Raw genomic sequence first — 17,427 nt, 5'->3', positions numbered from 1 at the left:
CTTCTACCCTTCTGAACCGTAGTCAATAGATCTAAATATTTTACTGCACCCTGGCCAATTCATTGTTTGATGTTTAAAAACTCACCCAGAATCAAAGAAAATTTATTAAATTTCAGCCCCCAAATGAGATACTATTAGCTTTGAAAGTCAAGTTTAACTGCGATATTGATGATTCTCTTTTTTCTGTGACAAAATTCACAAGGGAAATCCCTATGTCAAAGTACAAAAGCAGATTGCTAATACTAGGGGGAAAAAAACAATGTATAAGCAATGTAGGTATAATACATACACAATACAGGCAGTGGAAGTCCTTTTAACCCTATTAGTTTCAAAACCTTCATTTCAGGGCCCTGACACTCACTGAACAATTAAAAAAAAGCCATTTTTTAAAATGGCTGAATTGCGGTAAACATATGCCATTAATACCATCGCACCAGAAAAGTACATATCAGCTCCTTAAAGTGTATGATATGCAATATGATGATTCATAACTACAAAAAAAAAACCCTCCAAAACTTTTTATGTTTGCAAATATTTAGATCATAAAGAACGAATCTCATTATCAACACATACTGAGAAACAGAAAATGAAGACAGAGTTTTCCTTTGAAAAATACTCACAAGGGTTCAGGGAAAATTACAAGCACAAAAGACTTGGCATATACTGTACAAATATCACTACACTATTTCACTAAAACTGAAAACAGTCTTGAAGTCATCTACCTGCTCAAGGAATGGAAAGCTATAATGCCCATCCCTGCATGGGACCACACTGGATAGGCCATACCTATATGAAATCTTAGTTAAGAACTAATTTAATCACTTCCTGGCTATTTGCTTTTTGAGATCCAGAAAGATAATGACCAGAGTTGGGAGACTGTGATTATTTCCTCATTCTCTAAGGAAGTAAGCATAGTATTCACATACACACATTACAGAACTATCAAGCAAAGGTAAAATGGGTAATTTTATTTTAAAAAACCCAACAACAAACAAACAAAACCAACTAAACAAACAAACAAAACTGTACCTGGGTCTCTTGGCAGCTTGACACGGAGGAAAACCATCCTATATAGTTCAGCTTTAAGATGCAAGTTTCAGACTTTTTTGTATTTAATGACACTTTTTTTTTCCCCTCACATGAAATCTAAAGCAAGACTATTTTATCTGAGATGTCTCCTCAGGCTAGACACCTAATACTATAATCCAAAAAACCTAATCAGCTAATAAGGCTTATTGCAATGATTAAAAATGTCTAAAACCAGTTCTACTTCCCTATACTTAAAAGTTAATAGAGAAAAAAAATATATACAAATGTATCTATATCCAATGCGAGTGGAGATTTCAGCTATAGATTTTGGCTATTTCTGATTTTGGTAAACATAATTTTGGCTGAAATAATGAAAAGTTGTGAGAGTGGTTTTATATGGAGTGTATAAGTACTGCAACAGTGGGTTGCTAAGTATGATCACTAGACTTTTCAGTTTAGCCTTATATACTGTCTGAAAACAGGCAAAATCACAAATGGATCCACACAACTCTACTACAAAACATTTTCAAACAAAGAAGCCTAGTGACTTATGTCAGTGTTTAACTTTTTAATTAATTAAGAGAGCAACACAGAAGACAACACCGTAGCCACTCAATTTAAAATCAATAAAGTACTGATGAATTCACATCAAAGCTGAAACTGAATAATAAACTGAAGTTACCTTATTGACTCATCCAAGGTGTAGAATTTGATGGGCTAATTCTACATGTCAAAAAATGATATTAAAATTCTCTGCTGATCAGAGATAACAACGGTTTTGCCTACAGTCCACTTATGTGCTCACTTCTTTGTTTTATCTCTGCACAGTTTGAGCTGGTATACCCAGTTATGCCAATAGAGACATGGTACTAAATGCTAGCAAGTTGTAAATAGTATTAAGATGTGCTTATCCCTCTCTAACATATTTCCCTTGTTACTGTCTAACTAGTACAACAAACTGGAGATTTTAGTTCCTTGGTTTGGGCCTAATTCAATGCTTTCTTATGTTGAAAAGAAAGTAAGATTATTTATGGATATAAACTTCATTATACAAGCTACACAGAACATTTAATATGTTCTAAGTTCACCAATTCTACATAAAAAATAGTACCATGAAAGTACAAGCCTTTGTGCTTATTTTACTTTCATTTCCTCCTACTATTTTTAATAGCATATAATCTGCAATTTAAACAGTGAACAAAAACTACAATGATGCAGCGATTTGATGATAAGTGAAAGGCAAACAATGATTTAATCTGCTTGACTCTGAGATGACCATATTGCTGAGATAACAGAAGCTACAAATATTTTATGCAAATCATTCTAAAAGAGTACAAGCAAAATGGTTTCTACCATAATGCTTTTTGTTCTGCATGTGACATATAATTAACAAAAATGGCTTTAAAACTTTGTAAAATAGAAGGAGGCAGTTTGAATGCAAACCACATCTTAAGACTTAACCACAGTCTTGTAAATATGTGGCTGATTTAGCTGCATAATATCCATACCCCCAGGGCAGCATGTAGAATGGAGGCCATATTGCAGAAATCGAGGGCATGCAATGGTCCTTGGCCTTCTTCATTGAGAAGCACTTTAACAGAAGTAAGTTATATATTAACTCATTTGAGTGGGCAAATCTTTGTTACAGTGGCACAAATGATCATAGAACTAAGGAGAAAAAGAAAAAAGTATATACACACATGGACAGAATTTAACCTTCATGAACACTTCCTCATTTTTTAATATTTAGATATTAATTGTTGATGTTCTATTAATAAAAAATGCAAGTGAATATATATGAAGTTGCACCAACAATAGTACTGACTATTATTGATAACAGTAGTTCTCCAAGTATGTTGCCACTACAGATGATCTGTCTAAGGATATATCCCTATGCTGTCATTCCTGAGCATGGGCTCTCTAGAAAACAGTGATCGCGCTTGAAGTGTTAGCTCTTCAAGGGAATACAGACCCCAAAAGATTTGCTAAAGGATTTGGCATGTGTGACATCCAAAGTAGTATATACCACAGCAGCCTGTCAGATCCAAGAGACAATCTGATAATAGCAGTTGCTCATAAACACCAGAGTCTGAGTCTACCCTGAAAATAAGGAAATCACTCAAAAAGTGTATATTCATCTTATTGAATGAGAGTCTATGTAATCATGGACATAAAATTTTCCACCAGGATGTTTTTGGAATTAAGGATCACTCCAGAACAAGAGACACTGTCTATGGTAAGACTGCACTGCTTAAACTGAAGGCCCTTAAAATCAAACATCTGAAAACTGGAAAACTATAGCTACAATTAGAGAGTGAAACAGGTGAGGAATGATGTTGGGAGCCAAACCAATCAACTGGACTGCAAAAAACACCCCTCAAACTCTTTTTTTTTTTTTTTCTTCTCCAAGAAGACCGAATCAAACTACACCAAATCACAACATATCTTGCTTAGACAAAATAGTACCTCATAGGAGGGAAAGCAAAGAAGAGCTACATGGTCCAGTTGAATGGATACTTGTTATATGGCCACCAGAGTTACATTTGATCACTCATTAAAGGCCAACAGATCATTGCATACTCTTTCGTCAAAAAAGGAATATATCCTCAAACTGAGCAGTCTGACTTCTGTTGATAGTGGGGGTGTTAAATAGCATTTGCACATACCCTGCCACAGGTAGACATACCTGAATATAATTAAGTATACTGAATATTTCACTTAGTTGAAAATCTACCAAAAATCTGTATTAGCATACAGATTTAGTGACCATCCTTTTTAATTACTGCCATGCAAATCTGTATTTAATTACAATACAAATAATTTCATAGGCAGTTTTTGAAAGAACATTAATTACTATATAACAGCACTTGTGTAAGGAGACACGTTGTCTCATAAAACTGACATTTTGGGCATGCCTGGCTTTTTTTTTTTTTTCTTCTTCTTAAAGACCAGTCAAGATTCTGGAAATTAATTTTCAGAGTAGAATACCATCCCAGGCTTACCTATATGTTTAATTCAAGCCTTCTCATATTATTACACACACACTACACACTCTGTTGAATAAGAAGTTAATTTGATCCAGAGCTGTTTTTTGCAAACATTGACCACTGCACCTAAGCTTCACTGCAGTTGCAGGATATGCACTATAATACATCCCCTATGAATGGATTTCAGTGACCTTGGGCTGAAAATGAACCTATGTCTGGAGAAAATAACAGTTAATGTATTCAGTAATTCCACAGTTCTCCAAACAAGGATTTTTCCTTACTGAAGGTAAACTACACAAAAGTATTCAGCTTAAAAAAAAAAAAAAAAAAAAAAGCCAAAGAAGACAAATGCACACTACAATTAGTTATTTAGATATGTCTAAACAGAAAACAGTTAAGCACATGGATATGACATCCAGCAATGTCTTATCTTTAGTCTGTCAAGGTTTTTAAATCCCTCTTGAGCTGGAGTACCATTTTTAGCTTGGCTAGGTCAGAATGACACTGAACAATATGAGTGATGACACACCAGACAGCTATATGGACAGAGTTGTCATCAGCAAGCCAGCTGTGCTAACACCTGTATGTCCTGCACAACTGATCTTTAGGAACAAGGATCAAGAAAGTCACTTTAGTGGTGGGGGGGGAAACAAAAGTCATTCATAAAACATAGAAATGAAGAGGTGCTAATTTGTGATGGAGGAAGAGAAAAAGTAATCTTTTTACTGCATTTTTTTCTTATCACAGAGAAATAATAGCTTGTTTCCTACTATAAAACTTCTTACAGGAGTCACTTAGAATTTTAATATTCTAATTGGGTTTTCCTTGTAATTTTACTGCATGTACAAATACCCACTGTTTCAACAGGCTTGTGATAGGGCCGGTTTATAACAACTGAGGACCACAGCAATTAATAGACCCTGAGCACACACACAGAAGCAGGTTTCACTCTGCTAATATGTCTAAACAGAAGAACCAGCTCTGGGAGTGACATAAAGCTACGGAAAAATTTCTAAGCCGAGATGTCTAATATGAGAGCTTTTAAATAATTATTGACATAACTAAGTAATATGATAGACTATAGATCCTTGTTAACTCAGAGAAATGTGGCTGATCCGTACACCTAAAAGTATCAGATCATATCTATTGAAGTCTGTTTGTGGCAGCTAACTTCAGCCTCATAACTGTTCTGTTTTTTCAAGGCCTGATCACTTCGTGGTCTTTTTGCCAAAACCAACAATTAATGCCAATTACATAGAGGGTTTTTACTGATGTAGTCACTTGTATATGGACTTAAACCTATTGTAAATACATTTCTTACAGGCCATAAAACAATCATCATAAGGAAATGCATTTTATTGCTATGGACCACACCGGAAATAGCAATCTAATGCTATGACATTAGTAAATCTCAAGCCTTCAGTGGTCTCAACCCATCTGCAACTGTCTCTTTGTCATACATTAAAAACATCATTAAATCAGATAAAGAAAGATAATTTTGTCTTTGTATTTTACAGGTATATAACAGTTTGGATTGTACAGTGTTCAGATTTTTTTCAGCTGATAAAACTGTAGGGCCCAAGCTCATGCATAGACAGTTCAGGGACATTTCAGGGAAGACAACAGGGGTGGAAAGCGAGCAGCAGCAGGGCAATGAAACACAATGGTGGAAGGATTTCAAGGCACGACCACCGATGGGCCTGTGGAAGCTGTTTTGCCAGCTGGCGTATGAACCTTTCAATCAGCAGAAATGAAGCACATTACAAAGTGGATGAAGAATTTTTCTGACCAAGTGCCAAAAGGAAAGGAGCACACCGGATAGGTGCTTTGATCCCTGAACTGTCCCACAATGTCTGAACGAATGGGTTGCTAACCAGTATTGGGAAAAGAGATGCTTTGGGGAGGATTTTTTGTGGTTTTTAGACTCATTATCACAGCTCATCAACCTCACAGGGTAATAGGTAACAGTCTAAGCTTGTGAAGACATGGTATTTTATTAACCTGTTAAAATGGCCAAATCTTAAGCAGCCAAGGCTGGGACAGGTTAAAACTCTGCCAGCCCATAAAGCTTGTCAAGACTTTACCAGTTAAGAGTACAAGTGGAAACAGAAACCATTTTCTGTCTCTGTACAGGCTGACTCACTAGGATGACTTCCCATGGTGCTGTTTTGCACAGGCGGAGTTTAGAGAACAGGGATTTCAGGAGGCAGAGGAAGTGGCAGCTACAGCACTGTGCCAGGTGTGGGGGCCAGGCGCTGGCAGCGGGGTGGCCTCTGAGGAGAGACCGGGGCTGGCCGACACAGCCGCTCCAGCAGACCCACCACAGGGTGCAGCTGAGCCTCTCAGCAAACCTGGCAGTCTCTCCATGAACATGTATCTAAGAAAGGGTGAAAACCACCACACAGGCAGAGGGGGCGGCAAAAAAGAGAGTGAGAAACAGCCCTGCGAAAACCAAAACTGGAGAAGAAGCAGGGCGGGAGGAAGTGCTTGAGGCACTGGGTCAGGTATTTCCCTGCAGCACATGGACGGGACCACACTGGAGCACATGTCCACACTGCAGTGAGAGTTTCTGAAAGAAATGAAGGCCATGGAGAGCCCACACTGGAGCAGGTGTTCTTGAAGGACTGCAGCCTGTGTGGAGAGCCCACACTGGGGCAGAGAAACAGCATGAAGAGGAAGGAGTGGCAGAGAGGAGCTGTCAGGGACTACCTGACGCAAAGGCTCCATGTGAATATGAGGAAAAACGTCTTTACCTTGAGGGTGACAGAGCACTGGAACAGGCTGCCCAGAGAGGTTGTGGAGTGTCCTCTGGAGACATTGAAAACCCGCCTGGACACATTCGTGTGCGATCTACTCTAAGTGAACCTGCTTCAGCAGGTGGGTTGGACTAGATGATCTCCAGAGGTCCCTTCCAACCCCAACCATTCTGTGATTCTGTGACTGCAACCCCCTGTCCCTCATCCCTGCTGCCCCTCAGGGCACAGGCAGAGGAGTCAGAAGTGAGGCTGAGCGTAAAAGGCAGGAGGATGCTTTTTTTTTTTTCTTTCTTTCTTTTTTCCTCACTATCCAAATCTATTTTAATAAACAAATAAATTTTCCTCAAGTCAACTCTGTTTTACCTGTGACAGTAACTAGCATGCAGTCTCCCTGTCTGTATTTCAACGCACAGTCCATCTCATCCTATAATATTTTGTCCCCCTGTCCTGTCGAGGGGGACTGTGAGAGCAGTGCAGGTGGGCGCCTGGCTGCTGGCCGAGGCAAACCACCGCAGGCACTCAAACTGAGAAGTATTACAATACAAAAGGAAGGCTGAAGATTTTAGCAGAGATAGTGTAAAATTATTTCTTCCACTGATGGGATTACCATAAGTCATTAAATACACATGCTGAAGAATCTAGTTGCATAAAAGCTACTTTCTCTGTTTATGCAAATGTGACATTAAGAAGTACAGAAGAAATTAATAACGAAATACAGTTTATCAACAAGTATAACAAGGGTATATTTATAACAAAAGTATCTTCTCAACATCTATTTGAGAGGAAACTGTTTCAAGAAATTATTTCTTTTTCATACATAAAAAAGGACTGCAGATGGGTTTTAAGTAAGACATTCACTTAAATGCTTTTTCTCTTGATGACAACACTTTTTAAGAAAACATTTTATGTTTGAACTTCAAGCAGATGGAATTTTTTCTAAGAATTCTTCCAGTAAAAATGAATTTATTTCTGTTACCATTTGGCATTTTACATTTGGCTTTGAAAAAAAAAAAACCTAATTGGTCAAGTTATGGACTAAAGTTCTCTAAGTAGCCAATGTTTAAACCTTTTCTACTTTGCAAAGTTTTTCAGTTTAAGGCTATCCAATAAATTCTAAGGAAGAAAAAAAAAAGTATTTGTTTTCTGAATCTAGATTTAAGAAAAAAAAAAAATCAGCTATTACCTCCTCGTCATTTTTAATATTATAAGAACAGAACTGAACCGAACAAAAATTTTCGTGAGGTCCTTTGCCTTTGGTGGTGGTTTTCTTTTTTTTTTTTTTAATTTGGTAAAACATTCACTTTGCACTCTGCTATTTGCCTTCAATATTTAGATGGTATAAAATAAGGAAAGATCTCTTATTTTAATGGTATCAGGAACTCCTGTACAAATAATCCAGCTCCAAGAGTCAGATGAAGATTGCTAACATGCCAAGACCCAGGTTAAGACAAAAAATAACCTCCCTTCTAAAGAATATCCTGCACGCTATGGAGGATATGGAACTAGCTGCTAAAAATGTTTTCTTTCTTAGCATAGCACATACTCAAGTCCTTCAACATTTATGCTTCATAAATATTCATGATTATTTTTAAAAGGTGGCTCTTAAATGGTTTTAAAAGAAACATTCTGGGCACAAGCACACCCAAGCACTTGTTGACAAAGCCAAGTGTATGATACTATTAATAGATTTTCCATCCAGTCATGGAGAGGCGAGGGGCAGAAAGTGTTGTAAATGATGCCTTGTCTAGAAGCCGTGCACAGAGATTGTCTCCCTCAGCTACTTCTTGCTTTGTTTGCGGAATGTTACAGCCAAGTATACACAAAGGCAGATGATCTAGTTCCTACATTGCTGCCTTCTGGAATTCTTGTAGCAACAGAGCAGAGAAACTAATGAGGTCACTTTAATGGGTATCAGTGTATACTGCCTTATGCTGAATCTGACTAAGATTACTAAGGATGTCTGTAAAATCTGAGTTTTATACGCAAAAATGTAGCATTATGTATTGATAACACAGATCCAACAAGTGATGCATGGAATTTTGTGGGTATTTCCTCATGAATACATCAACGTAGAAATACCGTAATATTCAGTTTCAAACTCCCATAAATATTTCTGCACCCAATACTAATACATTTTCAGCTCCAGATGATTCTGAACTTTATCCATTTTCTTTTGATTCCTTTCTTGAAAACAAAAGCACTTCCCAGACTTCCTATGGGAGAAGAGACAGGCTTGTGGTTCCTTTAATTGTATTTCACCTCCTTCATCGTGTTCTGATTTTTCACTCTGCAAGATAACCTTTATGAACAACAATGTAAACTTGATCGTTTACACAGAAGCCATGTTCTTTGTTAGATAATTAGCTACCATTATGATGTAGGGTTTACATCTCAGATATTTCCCAAAGATCAATAATTTCCCTTTGTTCCTCTTGAAGAAATGATACGTCAAATTATGAATGATTTACAATCAATTCTTTTTAGTTCCTGCTGAAAGGAGCATCCTGGCATTTCTAATTCTTATGTTTTCTGTGTTCTTTAGGCTGACAAACCAGAAAGGATAAATACTCTGTTACTCAATAATAAGCTATTTGGGCCTAACAACTACATACGGCAAGAACTAAGCAGCAGATGTGGTAACTAAAATTCTCAAAGAAAAGTGGCAGTGTCTCAATCCATTCACTGCATCAGGAAAATTAGTACTAAGCATGTGACCTTCCCTACAGCCTTTCCCAAAACATTTCAATCCTTGTGCACATACAGCACTGCTTTCTAAATCAATATGTAAACTTGCAAACCAGAACAATAAATGGTCAAAGCTAAGGACATTACATGTACATGTTACTGTAAAAATACAGTACTTTCTGCACTACATATATTTCCCAAGTTTAAAATAAGGCCGTATGAAGAAGATGGAGACACAAAGGAAGACATTAACTATCAGCACAGTTTGCTGCAGCAAAAATACACAGTTTAGGCACTGTCACTTTTTGTGACATTAGAGGAAAGAGAAACTTGAAAAAAGTATCTGAAAATTAAATTAACAGTAGTTTTGGTGGACACAGAAACTAAAATAAGGAATAGATTCCCATGTTGCTGGGAATTCAAGATGTGATAAGGGAAATGAACACTCCAAGGTAATAAAAACACTGCTTTTGCTCTGTGTTGTTCTGGACTAAAAACAGTTATAAAACAATCAGCCACTAGAGCTACAGTTAAAAACAGCCCTCTCTCCCAAATAATTAATATATACAGCTTTTTTGGACCTTCAAAGAATACTATACCAGGGCAAAACAGTACAAGTCAGAGAGACAACTTAAGATTACTAGTCAAATTAAAAAAGGTTTTTAAAATGTATCATTAAAGCTTTTGATTGCAGGTTAATACTTACTGTCTTTTCCTTATTTTATTTATCACATATCAAAGATTAAAGTAGCATGCACAAAGCCAAATCTCTCATGGCCACTATGTATATGACCTCACCAGATGACCTTCACTTTACTCAGTAGAAGGAGCTACCTCAGCAGCATTTATGAATTGTTTGGGTCATCGATAGTCTTCATTTGGTAACCAGAAATAGTGCTCTTATTTTTTTATTAAAAATAGGAAGTCTGAGTACTACAATTTTTTTTTTTTTTTTCACTAAATATACATAGCTTTTGGAGATGAAAGAAGTTGAAGGTGAAAACTTAAACTCTAAGGGAAGGAAGTTGCTTTAAAACAACTTCTACAGTTACCCCGAGAATAAATAAGCAGTTGTAAAACCTCAGTGTGTTTGGAAATACAAATGCAGAGGGAACACTTCAAATTCTTACCTTATGAAAAGTAGCTTCCACAGATTTCATATGACTAATAATCAATTCTTTATCTCTATTACAAGAGAAAAAAAAACAGAGTAGTTAATAGAACTGAAGCTCTACTGATGAAAAAATTCATTTTCTGCTACTTTATAACCATCATGTCTCTAAAAATATTTGTTGATAAGTCTAACTGCTATGTTGGTATCTCTCCTTTTCCTATCTTCAATGCAAACCCTAAAAATAGTTCACAGACCAATATTTGGCATGTTTCCACATGGAAGATGCTTCTGTTGTGTAAAAGCAATTAAACTAGCTGTATTTATATTTACAGGCATATCAATGAACAACTATTGTGTTCTTGGAGAGGAAATCTGCAGTCTTGGATAAAAGGAGCATGTTGATTGGAGTCTGGGTTCCAGCAGGAAGAAATTACATTCTCATACCAGAAAATACTTGCAAGTTCTATGTTTTTCATGAATTATATGGGCCTAATAACTATGTGCTTATATGCATGTAACTCTTCCAGTCTTCTCTAAACCTGAACATTCCACTGATCTTTTTAAAAAAGTACAGTGAAGGATCCTATCCTTACAAAACAGAAGTTTGGAGAATGAAATACTACTCTCATGCTTTTTTGTAGATTAGGGCTTTAGTAAGAAAGACAGCTTTGATCAGTTATGCTGCCGTAAAAAACTTGGTATCATCTAATGCACTGACAGAAATGGAATTAAAGCTGTGTAATAGTATATGACTATGGAGAACAGGACAGCATGACCAGCAAAACACCGTAGCAAATCAAATGGCATCTACTCCAGAAAAGTTGATAGACCTTAATATTCCAGCACTGGTTTTGACCTTGCCAGTTGTGTGAATATTTTGTTTGAGCTCTTACAGTTCCTAAAACTGAAGTCAAAACCATGGTGTTCTTCTGCCTGGAATGACCGCTGATTCCTCATATCTTGATTCATACTATCCTAACAGCAAACAAAGGAAGGTGGCCAGAAAAGTAGGATTGGCTTTTAAACTCCTAGTACAGCTGTCACATAGGTTTTTTCTCTTTTCAGGATCCTGCCTTTCTTTGGACTAGATTGACAGAGACATGCTGTTCAGCTCCTCTGCTGGCCTCATTTATGTAGTGGCTGCTATTCATCTGGGTGAAGTCAGCACTAGAGAGTCAGTTCAACACCATTAATTTCTAATTTAGTTACTGACATAGAAATCGGTCTGTTCCTCACATATTCTCAGTGTTCATCATTAAAAGCAAAGTATCTTTAGACAGAATTTTTGACCCAGGTTAACAGGTGGTCCCCAGATTCTTTTTTTTTTTTGGTGAACAGAAAGTCCTCTGACTATAGTTGCCTTGTTGTCTTAAATAACATCTTAAAATCAAAGTCTGGTACTATTTGTTTATAGCACCTAGGAAAAAATAAACAATCTATTGCACTACTACCTGTCAGGATCCACATTTCATTCAATCTTTATTTCATATATTCATCAACTCCTACAGATGCAAGGGAAATTGGATCATGGAACTATTCTTTAGGATTATTATCCAGAAATGTGGTTCAGGCATAAGGAACATACTTTACATCATCTTTACACAGTAGCTGGGGTGAAGGTTTGAGAGTTTCTATCTAGCAGAATAATGACCAAAAGGCTACTGAATTTCTCTCAAGCTCACTGCTATCTGACATTTTTATTAATACCACTACCTACTCTGGAATAAAGTGGAACAGAACTGCTGGCCACCACGTCAAGAAAATCGAGATAGCCATTCTCAGACTGAGCCCACTATCTTGCTGTCCTTTGAAGCTGTACAAAAGATTAGGAAAGAACTTGAAAGACAAACATGTATTGTTTACAATCACTCAGGTTAGGGAAGGGGTATTAAAATAAGATTTTCTGGATAAAAGTAATGTCTGTTTCACCTACTTTGCTAATATAGTCCAAAAGGAAAAAAAGACATTTGTTATGAAGAGTTGATAGAACAATAAATGGTATGGGTTTTTTCTTTGTCAATATTCAACTGCTATATACAGAAATAAAACCAATTTTAAAATCACTTCACGTTAAAATAACCTTTTCTGAATATAAGAAGGGCCATAGGGAATGATCTTTACTAGAATGCATAAAATAGGTTGAGGCAGGGTGAAAAGGGGCAATCTTTCCAGAACAAACCCTTCTTCAGGTCACATCTGCTTTAGTACATTCATACTAAGCAACATTTGTCATTTTAATTAGCTTGTTAAATATTTCATTGAAAACTATATTAATTACATTATTTCACTTCTGCATAAAACCCTAAAGCTTCTAAGCTATTGTTCTTCAGAGCTCAAATGTATCCCAGGTATAATGAGAAATTTTAATTTTAAATTAAACTTTTAAAAAATTTTAGCCATGGACCAACAATATTCAAAATACATACTACAATAAGACTAGTAGATAACAGAGTCTGCAAAGATTTATCTTTTTATCTGACTGTATGACTGTAAGAGGTTAGTAATAATCTCATTCAAGTCAACGGAACACCTTTTGACTACCAATCCTTTCAAGGATCAGTCCATGAACATTTCCTTCCACTCTCCTGGTAATGGTATAAAAAGGCATGAGTTTTATGTCTAAATCCAAATATCTACCTTATTCCACAGACAAGACTAGGTCCAAAATGGGTTTCAGCCCCTTTGGCAGTTTAGAGATGTCACATACCTGATGTTTCTGTATTTATTATAAATAAATTGTATCTCTCTATATAAAAAGACAGCATGCACACAAACAAGCATTCATTTCTTAAATAAAGAGAGCATTAGGGATTTGCCAAAGAGATGTCAAATCAGTAAGATAATTGGCAAACAAAAATACCTGTTATTTCAGGACTCAGAACTTGGAGCACTGTTATGAGATAACTGCAGAAAACATACCGTCTAGTATCTTGAACTAACAGTTTTCTTTTTAGAAGACTATCACAGAATTTCAAAGAGAGAAAGATGTACTTTTGTTTTCTAGCATTACATTAGCCAGGGCTAAAACCCTGTGCATGAAAGTAAGAATTGATCTTTTGTCTGTTTTAAGTGATCTCCCCAAGGTCCCAGCGCTCACTTCGCTGCCACGCAGAGGGCACTCTCCGCATCACAGATGCTCTCTTTCAGTCGACGTTTGTCCTGCTCCAGCTGGGTAAGAAGTCTATTGAGCTGACGCAGAGATTGATCTTTTCTTCTCAGCTCCATCTTTGCCTCGGAGAGTCTCTGCAAGCAGACAGAAAGCAGAGTTACTTGTCAGCCCAAATAATTAACTTCAATTTATGCCATAGGCTATTAAACAAAGTGGAAAACAGACTGTGAAGTAGATTTGGACCATTACATAGCAAGGTTTTATGAATTCTTTATCAAATTATTGCAAACTCACAACCCCCCAGGTATTAGTATATTGCCAATGTACAAATATGTTTTATAAAATAAACTGATTTGTTGATCGAACAGGTAGATATACTGTGCTACAGGTGCTATATTTGCAAATACCAGATCTAAACACGGTGGAAATAATCACAAGTACAGCATTACAGAGAACAGAATGTTCTCAAAACTTAAAGTGAACATTAAAGAAGAGAATTCACAAAGAAAGACAATAAACTAAGTAGCATTTATTTAAATATTCTCCACTATTCAGAAATTTCGGGACTAAAAAAGAAAATAAGAATCTAATATTCTCTGTTAGTACATTAAGTCCAGTTTTGCCACAATTCTTGCTAAGGATATTATCACCCTTTTCTGGTGCTTTCACTATTTTAACTTTTTTTTTTTTCAATATGCAAAATAGTATGTGAATTTTTTTTTATGTTTCTCTATGGCTTAGAATTAACACAACATGTTTTAAATCAATTTAGATTAATCCAATAGATGACAAATAGCACACAGAACTAATTAATAGAGAACCTGGCTAGTTGCTGCTCCTTTCTGCTGAGGTAAATCAATACTTTTACAGACTGGAGTATTAATAATGTGACTTCATGGTTTGCTAAATGTTACATTTTATTTACAGCTGTTAATTGCCTTTTTAGAAAGAAATTATAATGGGTGGCCATAAACATTCTTTTACAAAATGCAAATATCCTGACAGATTCTAAACCAATATAGAAGGATAGAGAAGGCCGCACAGTTGCAAGACTGAGCTCTTGCACCTTTTTTCAAAATTTATGGGTATGTTTCCTGCTTAAGTTTTCTGCAAAGAATGTTCTGCATAATTTGTACTCAGGCGCACTTGACCTGGACTGTGGAACAAGGAAAATACGTATTATGCTGTGGATATGTATTAAGAACACTAAATACAAAAGGCTGATAAGAATTTGGAGGGCACTGAAAATTAAACTAATCGGAAAAAGCTCAGACCTAGCCAAGAGTCAAAGGCACTTCAAAAGAAAATATGCTAGAGAAAAATCTTATAAAATAACAAAGTACAGCATAAAACTGCATAATCCTGCAAAATAAACTGAAATCTGTGGATTAGCATAAGTTTTCTTCAAACATTTCACAGAATCACAGAATGGTTGGGGTTCGAAGGAACTTCTGGAGATCATCTAGTCTGACCCAGCTGCTAGAGCAGGTTCAGCCAGAGCAGATCGCAAAGGAAGGTGTCCAGGCGGGTTTTGAATGTCTCCAGAGGAGACTCCACAACCTCTCCAGTGCTCTGGCACCCTCAAAATGAAGAAATTTCTCCTCAAGACAAAAAAGCAACCACTTATCTCAAGTACATTTATAAGGAAGGTACAGCACCACTACCTGAACTCTGTTCAGCAGTTTACAAAATCTAGGCTGAGATTAATCACTGCTGTAAGAAAGAGGAAAAACAAACAAACAAACAAGAAATCCAGAGTTTATTTAAGAAACTCTATACCCCAGAAATGTTAATATTAGTCTTGCTCAAATTACTGCAGATTGAATAATTCTATTGTGCCTCTTATGTCGTTATTAGTGATCCAGAATGCTATTTTTCACCTAAGATAAACACACAGATCTCCTTCTTCCACTGCATTATGAGCATAAAGATATCCAAAACCAGAAGTTTTGCATTCAGAAATTCTACCTTAATGCTACTGGCTATCTGGCTACTGGCTATCACAGCCCTGTCTGAACAGCTGAATTTGTGAATGGTCAGATTTTCAGGAAATTTATTTCCAATTAACCAGATGCGGATTAGCAAGGATAAAGAGAGACATCTTTAATTTAAGAACTAATAACATTATCTTCTTCCGTTTATTGTGTTTACTGTTTGTTTGTTTTAAGCTAAGTCAGCACCGAGGAAACAGCTCTGAAAACTGAGTCAAGTCCCCCCCACCCATATTCCCATCTTTTGACAAATTTATTGAACAGAGAACACTGCCTCTGGTTCCAATGCTTTGCCCACCCCACTTTCCCATCTGATTGAAAAATCCGTTCTTAAGATGCAGTCACAGGACTGAGCTCTGGCTGATGTAAAATAGATAATTCTGCTAATATTTTGACACAAGCAACTTTTGATGTGGAGTCTGCTGGAACAGAGTCTGGCTCCAAGATTCTAGTGGTCTACCTGAGTGAAGAAAGACAGGATAATAGGAACATTATGCATATTTTTTTCATTTTTGTTAGATAGCTAACCTCATACGGGGACTGAAGAGTTGCCTGCTCCTGCATAAAGCTTTCATCACTGACCACAAATGGTGAAGGGACCCACTAGGTGTAAAAATCTTCTGGGAGCTGCTAACTAAACCTGCTTACCAATTGCATGTGCAGGCCTATTAATAAGGCAATAACAGGGAGGAATGTGAAGCCTGATTGAGAGGCATGGCCAGCAATCCACACTAACGGGTGAGAAAGCATTATAGAAAGTATTAAATCAAATATCAGGCTGAACAGCTGTTTTATTATATTCAAAACTTTCACCATTATTTACAGAAATCTCCAAAGGATTCAGACTTTACCTAATAATATTGCAACATCCAAGCAAAAGTTAAACTGATTTTAGGCCTCTAAAAGCGCTTTTAGTATTCACTTGAAGCTCCTTGCTACTGTGGGTTAAAGTCAAGCCTTGGAAATTGCTCAAATACAGTGTGGAGTATTCTAAAGTAATGGCTGCTGAGCCTCTCTTTTTTTCCTTCTTCAGATTGATCTAATTAAAACCCTTGATAAACTTTATGGACTCTAATATTTCCAGCTGAGTGACTGAAACCAAGAGGGTGTGCCTCAAGGCAGCAAGGCAACAATGATAAGCAGCAGGTTAGCCACTAATTTCTCAGCCAGGGTAGATTGTGAAAGTGTGATGTTCTGATATCCAAGAAAGTGTTCAGGAGAGAATAGGATAAATCAAGTTTAATAACTCTGCTCCTAATTGTTCCCTCAATGCTCCACTCTAATTACTTGGAGAACTCTCCTGACTGTCACCTGATATTAAGTTGTTGGAGGCTGAGTGTGGAGCAGTGAGATAATCAATAAACATTTAGAGGGGAGAAGAATGAAGATCCTGTTAAGCAGTGGGAACCTGCAGCACCCAAAGCCCTTCTGCTCATGAGAAAACCTATGGGAGAGCCATAGTGATTGCAAAGCAATAATCCAAAGCACTGGTTTTAGGCCTCAAGGCCTTTAGGCAACAGTACATTTGAGAAAAAAAGGTTAACACGGTCACCCTAATTACAGCCCATTTTCACATTCTTCATATATAAGCGAAGACAAGCCAATTAGGTAGAAAGGAAGATAAGGGAAGTTTTATTTGTATACTAATTAAACCCCTGATGAAATTAAAGGAAAAACATACAGCTCTGTAATTGTGTCTGAGAAAGGTCACTTCAGGTTCAGTTATCAGAAAAGCACAGCCTTGAGATATTTCACT

The 17,427-nt window shown here is 36.7% G+C and overlaps 1 protein-coding gene across 3 annotated transcripts in view; it reads right to left on the bottom strand.

Moving 5' to 3' along the window:
- The window catches only part of CCDC171 (coiled-coil domain containing 171), a 155,500-nt gene that overhangs the window by 44,813 nt on the left and 93,260 nt on the right, over nucleotides 1-17,427 (bottom strand). For all 3 annotated transcript variants that reach the window (XM_065656381.1, XM_065656382.1, XM_065656383.1), the window contains 2 exons: nucleotides 13,669-13,814; nucleotides 10,588-10,642 (listed from right to left, as the gene is read on the bottom strand). In XM_065656381.1, the coding sequence (XP_065512453.1) occupies nucleotides 10,588-10,642; nucleotides 13,669-13,814 (201 nt within the window). The remainder of the gene's footprint in view (nucleotides 1-10,587; nucleotides 10,643-13,668; nucleotides 13,815-17,427) is intronic.

Source organism: Caloenas nicobarica, chromosome Z (assembly GCF_036013445.1).
Source record: "Caloenas nicobarica isolate bCalNic1 chromosome Z, bCalNic1.hap1, whole genome shotgun sequence".
Taxonomy (NCBI): Eukaryota; Metazoa; Chordata; class Aves; order Columbiformes; family Columbidae; genus Caloenas; species Caloenas nicobarica.
The sequence above is the reverse complement of the archived record's forward strand: the minus strand, read 5'-3'. Positions and strand labels throughout refer to the sequence as shown.